The sequence below is a fragment of the Pteropus vampyrus genome, unplaced genomic scaffold (assembly GCF_000151845.1).
Source record: "Pteropus vampyrus isolate Shadow unplaced genomic scaffold, Pvam_2.0 Scaffold319, whole genome shotgun sequence".
Taxonomy (NCBI): Eukaryota; Metazoa; Chordata; class Mammalia; order Chiroptera; family Pteropodidae; genus Pteropus; species Pteropus vampyrus.
Genome location: NW_011889100.1, coordinates 827,710 through 834,134, shown reverse-complemented (window position 1 = coordinate 834,134; position 6,425 = coordinate 827,710). Strand labels below are relative to the sequence as shown.

At 65.2% G+C, this 6,425-nt stretch overlaps 1 protein-coding gene across 1 annotated transcript in view; it reads left to right on the top strand.

Annotated features, from left to right (window-relative positions):
- The window catches only part of RORC (RAR related orphan receptor C), a 16,396-nt gene that overhangs the window by 1,768 nt on the left and 8,203 nt on the right, over nt 1–6,425 (top strand). The window contains exon 2 of the mRNA XM_023521850.1: nt 6,101–6,210. Coding sequence (XP_023377618.1) covers nt 6,101–6,210 — 110 coding nt within the window. The remainder of the gene's footprint in view (nt 1–6,100; nt 6,211–6,425) is intronic.

The following is a 6,425-nucleotide window of genomic DNA, read 5'->3' as shown; positions in this document are numbered from 1 at the left end:
GCTGCTGGGAAGGAGCGGGGTCTCCTGCAACCTGGGCTCGGTGCCAGCGGTCCGTCTCGCTCGGACATCTCTGGGTATCCCATAGCCCCGACTCCTCGGACCGCCCCCCACCCATGAGTGCCAGCCACCACCTTGCCCTCTGACCACAGCTGGGACGGGTCAGAGCACTGAGGGCTTGGGACTGTGACATGCCCAAAGTCCCAGGGGCAGAAACAGACCGGGAAATGAGGAGGGAAACCGAGGCCCCGCTCGGAGGACAGATTTGTGAAACACGCACGGGAGAGTGATGTCCCGATGCAGATAAGGGGAGACAGAGCAGGAGAGCCAGAGCTCGTGATGAGAAGCCAGAGACCGAGCGGAGAAGGTGGACGGGCCGGCGGACGGGGGGTGGCGGGGAGACGCAGCAGAAAGCGGACCGGCAGCCCCGGGGACACGCTGAGAGCCCCGGGCCGTGAAGGTGGCGCGGGAGGCACGGCTTTCGCGGAGGTTCTGGGAGGAGGGCACAGGCTCCCTGCCGTGGCGGCCTGCTGCTCAGCAGAGAGGAAGCGTCCACGCACGAGCCAGCCAGGGGGCGGGTGGCCCAGTCGTCCCCGTCTGAGGCCGCGGCCAGCAGCCGGCGTGGAGCCGAGAGGCAGAAAGCCTTGGCGTGAGGCCTGGACCGGGACGGGGACGGGGGAGGATGAAGGCCAGGTCGCCGGCCTGTCTCTGCTGTGCCTGATGCTGAGGAGGAGCCGTGGGCCAGAGAGAAGTCGAGTCCCCAGGGCGCCACGGGCTGGCTGAGGACTCGGCAAAGGGCCCGTCCTCCCTCCCGCCACTCTCACACCTGTCCCTTTCCCTCTGTCCCCATTCCCAGCAGGAGAGGTGACGCAGCCGACACCCCGGTGTCGAGGGTGTCATGGTGTCGTGGTGTGGTGTTGCCACCCCTTCCAGGGGCTCCCTCCCCCTGCCCTGCCTCTGTGCCCTGACTCACACAGGGGACGGGGACTTTCCCCTGCGAGCTCTCTAAGGATGGCTGCCCCGGGGTCCCCTCCCGTCCTCGGTGGCCAGTCCACTCCACCTGCTGCTGCGACACAGCTGCTCCCCTGGCAGGCCGGGCTCCAGGGGTGGAGATGTCCGTTCCGGGGGTGTGTGTGGGGGGGGGAGAGGTGACAATGGGGCAGGGCCCCGGGGCCTGGGCCAGCGGCCGTCCGGCCCTGGGCCTCCTGGAGGCAGGGAAGGGGGCCCGTGGGGCCGCCCGGGCCCCCACTCCCCAGAGCTTCCTCCTGGTGATTCACCCCTCCCCCATTCGCGGGTTGTTTTCACCCGATTCTTTTGTTTCCCCTCTTTCCTCCTGTCCCAGACTGCGGGGGTGGCGGGGGAGACACGGGGGGGTTCCGGGTGGCTGGCTGTCTTCGGTGGCTTCTCAAAACCCCAGACTCTCCGTCGCCCACCTGAGCTTTAGCTTCTCTACTTTCTCAGCCCTGGGATCTGGCGGATCAGCAGAAAGTTCTCGCCGCGGGCTGGGAGGCGAGCTCACCAGGTAGCATTGCCTCCCCCCTCAGCCCCCACCCAGCCCTGCAGCAGCACCCACCGCCGTGGTTTCCAGCTTTGCAGAAGCTGCGGGAACGGAGAGCTGGGAAAGGAGGGAGGCTGGTGACAGGCTGGGGCACACAGGGGACCCCTGGCCAGAGCTGTGGTCTCTGCGGGGAGAAGGACTGAGCGTCTTGGCCGTGTAGGGGGCGGGAGGGGGTCCAGGGGGCGGCTAAGCTAAGAAGAGAGACCCACGCCTCGTCGCCACTCACTCCTTCACTTCTGCAGAGGTCTCCGGAGACGCATCAGTGTGCGCCCCACGGGAGCTGTGGACTCCGGAGGACTCGAGCCAGGGGCTCTGCTGTTGGAATGGGCGGGCGGGGGGTGGGGCAGGCGGAATATTGTCCCTCTGGGTCTCTGCACCAGACACAAGTCTGGGCTTTAGTTCCAGGCATGTCCTCCCTGCATTCGGCTCCTAGCCAACCCCCCTCACTCCCCCTGCCCCCCGCCCTCCACACCCCCGCAGCAGGTAAGTACCCTCGTCCCCTGTGGTAGTGCACTTGATCGGCTCATCCTTACAGGGTGTAGAGCTCAATGGTTGAGGACTCTGGCCCTCGGGTTGGAGAGACACATCTGCCACTTCTGGCTGCGTAGCCTCAGTTACGCCATCGGCTCTCTCCAGGACTCCGTTTTCTCATCTGTAAAATGGGGACAACACGAGTAGTTGCCATCATTCGATGAAAAACGTGTACAAAACCTGGCACAGAGTTAGAATTCAGCCAACATCTACTCCCACCCTTATTGTTCCTCCTTGATCAATGTCCACCAGAGAAGGAGAGAGAGAGGGCAGGCCCAGCTCCAGACGGACGGAGCGCCAGGAGGAGATGGCCCCAGGGTGCTCTGCCTGCACCCAGTCTCCACCAGGCCCGGGGGGCGGGCTGCGGGGTTTGAGCAGAGAGATCCCCGGGGGGTTGCAGCCCCCACTGCACGCCCACCACTTCCTCTCTGTGGCACAGGGCACCTGGACAAGGCCCAGGGTGGCACGGGGCCAGCTCCGGGTGCAGTGGAAGAGAAGACCGCTGTCAGGGACTCTCGCAGCTGTGGGAAGGGTGAGGTCAGAGGAGGCTGGGGGGCAGGGGGCGCGGGCTCTCTCGTCTCTACCTGTCTACGCATTCCCCACGTGAGGTGTGCCCATGGGAAGCCCCCTGGTGATCCTATGATGCCCAAAGTGATCCGGGAGAGATGCATTCTCTTTTCCTAGAACCACGTCAGAATCACGTGTTTAGAGGTCCCACTGGGTGGTGCAGAAGGTACCAGGATGGGCTGGGGAAGAGGCCGCCCAACCCACCCTCGTGCCCGTGGGAGCAGCCTGGCACAGAAGCGGGAAGGGAGGGAATTCCTGCTACTTGGAAGTGCGGGCTGAGGCCCAGCCAGCTTGGGCACCAGGCAGGAGCTTGTCCCAATGCCGAATCCGGGCCCCTCAGACCTCCCGAGCTTGAGTGCGCAGATCCCCAAGCATCTCTCTCGTGCAGACGCCGCCAAGGGACTTGGGGAGGGAGAGCACAGGTGGGCATTTCTCTCCCTGGGAGAGGGTGCTGGTGAGACACGCGTCTTCCCGCAGCAGCGGGCTGGGCAGGGCGGGCTGCTGCTGGAGCTGTGCCGCAGGGCTGGCCCAGAGGTCCCTGACCTTTGCTGGGTTCTAGTTCCTGGCACCGGCAGGCCCTCAGATGGTAAGTTCCTGGCAGGCCAGGCTCCCGGGCCACAGTTTGAGTAATCACAGGATTACTCAGCTCCCCCCTCCCCAATCTGGCTTCCCAGCACCCGCGGCTCAGGGCTGGGTTCAGAGGGTGAGCTCCTGCTCCCCACACCGCCACCTCTGCCAGTCCCCTTCCCGTACCCCCCTCCCCTCCTCCACAGTCGCACTCATGTGCCCCGCGACTTTCTCTCTGAGGTTCCGGGTAGAGAGCCTCGAAGGAGACACAGGTGGCAGGGGAAGGCGGAGGAACAGGACGAAAGGGCCCGAAGGTGCCGACAGGTCCAGGGTCTGGGCCGGGCCAGGATCTGGGGGGGCGCGGGGGGTTTCTGTGGCTCTCGGTCCGTCTCTGGGTCGAAGTGTCTGTTGATGTGGTCCTCTAGCTTGGACCCTCCGACTCTGTGCCTGTCTCAGTGGGCACCTCTGTCTTGGACTATGGTTGGGGACGTGGGGGAGTGGCTGGCCTTGCGGCTGGGGGGGTCCAAACCCTGACATCCCCCAAACCTGCTATTTGTGAAGGAGGCCTGTGGCTGGCCACATCGTCCCACGAGAAGGGCGAGGTCTTGGTGACACCGTTGTGAGGTTCCTGGGGCCAGGACCAGCAGCGGGCCAGGCGTGGGGCAGGGAGAGGTGTCTGGGTCAGCCGTGTGGTCGGCGCACACACACACGCACACGGATGCAGCCCCGGGAGAAGGGAACAGGCAGGGAGGGCTGCGGTTCACGGCCGGTTCACGGCCGGGCTGCAGCCTGAGTTCTCACTGTGGCTTGGCCTAACCTCTCGCCCCTCCCTCCACCCACACCCCGCTTGCTTTTTTGGGTGATCCACGTTGGTCTCTCCCCCGTCGGGCTTAGGGCAACCGAGGACAGGGGCGCCGGAGGGCTGGGGGGACGGGGTGCGGGGGGCCGGCAGTAAGTCGCACGCGCAGGGCCTCGCCTCCAGCACGGCGCTCTCCACGGGGGACACCGCGCGGCCGTCCTACCCACAGCCATCCCGTGGACAGGCCACGTGCTTTCTATCCTGACTCGACGGACAAGGGGACCGAGGACTCGGAAATCTAAGTGCCCTGAAGTGCAGGTGTCCCCACACTGGCTGCCCCTCTTCCAGGCCCCCCATCCCCCCTCCATCATCCCAATCTGCTCTTGCACGTACGAGAAAGAGTCTGGAAGGCTCCCTTTCCATCTGTCCTGGAGGGTCACGGCTCGCCGTGCGGGTGTTGGGCAGGCAGATGGGGCTGGGGTGCAGGGGGTCGTGTTCTAATGGAGGGTGGAAGACACCCAGGCGCCCTGTCCCCCTTGAGGAGGCAGCTGCTTACTCCTACTCAGCTCAAGCCTGGCCTGAGGGGACGATGGATCGAGAGCGATGTAAACAGTAGTTCAGGGAGCGGTGGGCAAGCCACAGTCACCCCCCAGCTCACATCGGCAGGCCCTACGTGGGACCCGGGTCCAGGCCTGGGCCCAAGCGAGCTTGTGGGGAAGATCCGTGTCGGAGAAAAGAGGTTCTAGAAAACTCAGTCCTAGACCAGTTTTCTGGTCCGTGCCGCCTCAGGCCTCCCCCCTCAGAGGGGAGGCGGCAGGTCAGCGGTGGCAGAGAAGAGACCCATGTACCCTTGGCAGTGACGAAAGCCCCTGAAGCGGCAGGGACCCTAACTCTGCTCAGCTCCCCTGCTCGGACGGGCTGGGGGAAGGCCGGCTCTGGTCCCTAAAACTCAGCAGCGCTGTGGGCACTGGCAGGGACAGGGCCAAGTAGAGGAGATGAGCCTGGGGCCGGCAGCCAACCACCGTGGGGGCGACAGGCACAGCACACGATGGCCTTGAGGGACGGGAGGGCACCCGTGAACACATGCTCACACACACACACACGTGTGCCCGCTGGCTCGAACAGTCGCAGGTCGCATGTCCCTTTCGTGTGTTTACACACGTGCCCACTGACACGTGCACCCCCAAAGCCACGCACACAGAACAGCGTAACGGAAAGCTCGGGTGAACTGGGATATAGACCCAGCTCTGAGACAGGCTAGTTGTGCGACCCCCAGGCCCGCCACCTGCCTCATCGGGCCCCTTCCTCCATCCGCAAAGGGACGGGAAGGTTGGCTGACAGGGTCTCGAGTCCCAGTCAGTGTCAGCGCTTGTGATTCGTGGGCATGGGGGGGACGCGGCAGCCTGCGCGTGCACAGACTCACTCCGCCACGCCGACCCACACACCCCGTCGCTTCCCTCTGCTCTGGGGCCTGTCGGAGCCTCTCCCTGGCTCCCAGCAGAGCTGGCTCGTTGAGCTCCTGTCCCCCGGGCTCCACCTGGTCTTCTCCCTGCCCTCTCTGGGCCCCACTCCGTGGCCCCTGCCCCCATCTCTCTGACCCTTCACGGCCCAGCTGAGTATAACTTGCGTCTCTGCCTGGCACCCAGGTGGCCCTGCCTGGTGCCCCCTGGGCCCCACCATGCCCCTACTCCGCCCCGGGGAGCCGAGACGTGATGGGGGAGGGGGGCCCAGAGGAAGCCCCCTGGGCGGGAAGCAGGTGTCGCGAAGCAGCGAGGACTCCGAGGTCCCGGGCGAGAGGGAGGCAACCGGAGCTTTTCAACTTGAAGGGCTGACTGAGCAGGTGGCCTCCGTGCAGCTGCGCCCTCTGCCCCCATGGCTGGTACACCTCCCGGCCGCCCCACAAAGCAAAAAAAAAAAAACCAAAAAAAAAACGGCCTCCACAGACCCTTTGCTGAGCAGCGTTCGGGCTTCGCTTGAGGGGAACGGGGAGCTGGAGCGGGGCGGGCCAGCCGCGCGCCCGTGTCCGCGGGGCCGGACGCGGAGGAGGCTCCCGGGCTGACCGCCTGCTCTTTCTCTTCCAGCACAAATCGAAGTGATCCCCTGCAAAATCTGTGGGGACAAGTCGTCTGGGATCCACTACGGGGTCATCACCTGTGAGGGGTGCAAGGTGAGCTCACACACATACACATTTGCTTAGAGATGAGGAGAGGGGCTCGGCGGCCTTTGACCCCAGGGATGGGCTTCCGAGGCGGCGGGGATAGCGCCTTACCTGGAGGCCCCTGTTCACAGGGGGCCCCTGTCCCGAGCTGGGGAAGTGATTGCAGGACAAACTGCAATTATGCTAAGAAAAGTGACCTGTCGTGGGATCTGGGGGAGCCGGGGCCGCAGCTGGCGGGGGGCTGGAGG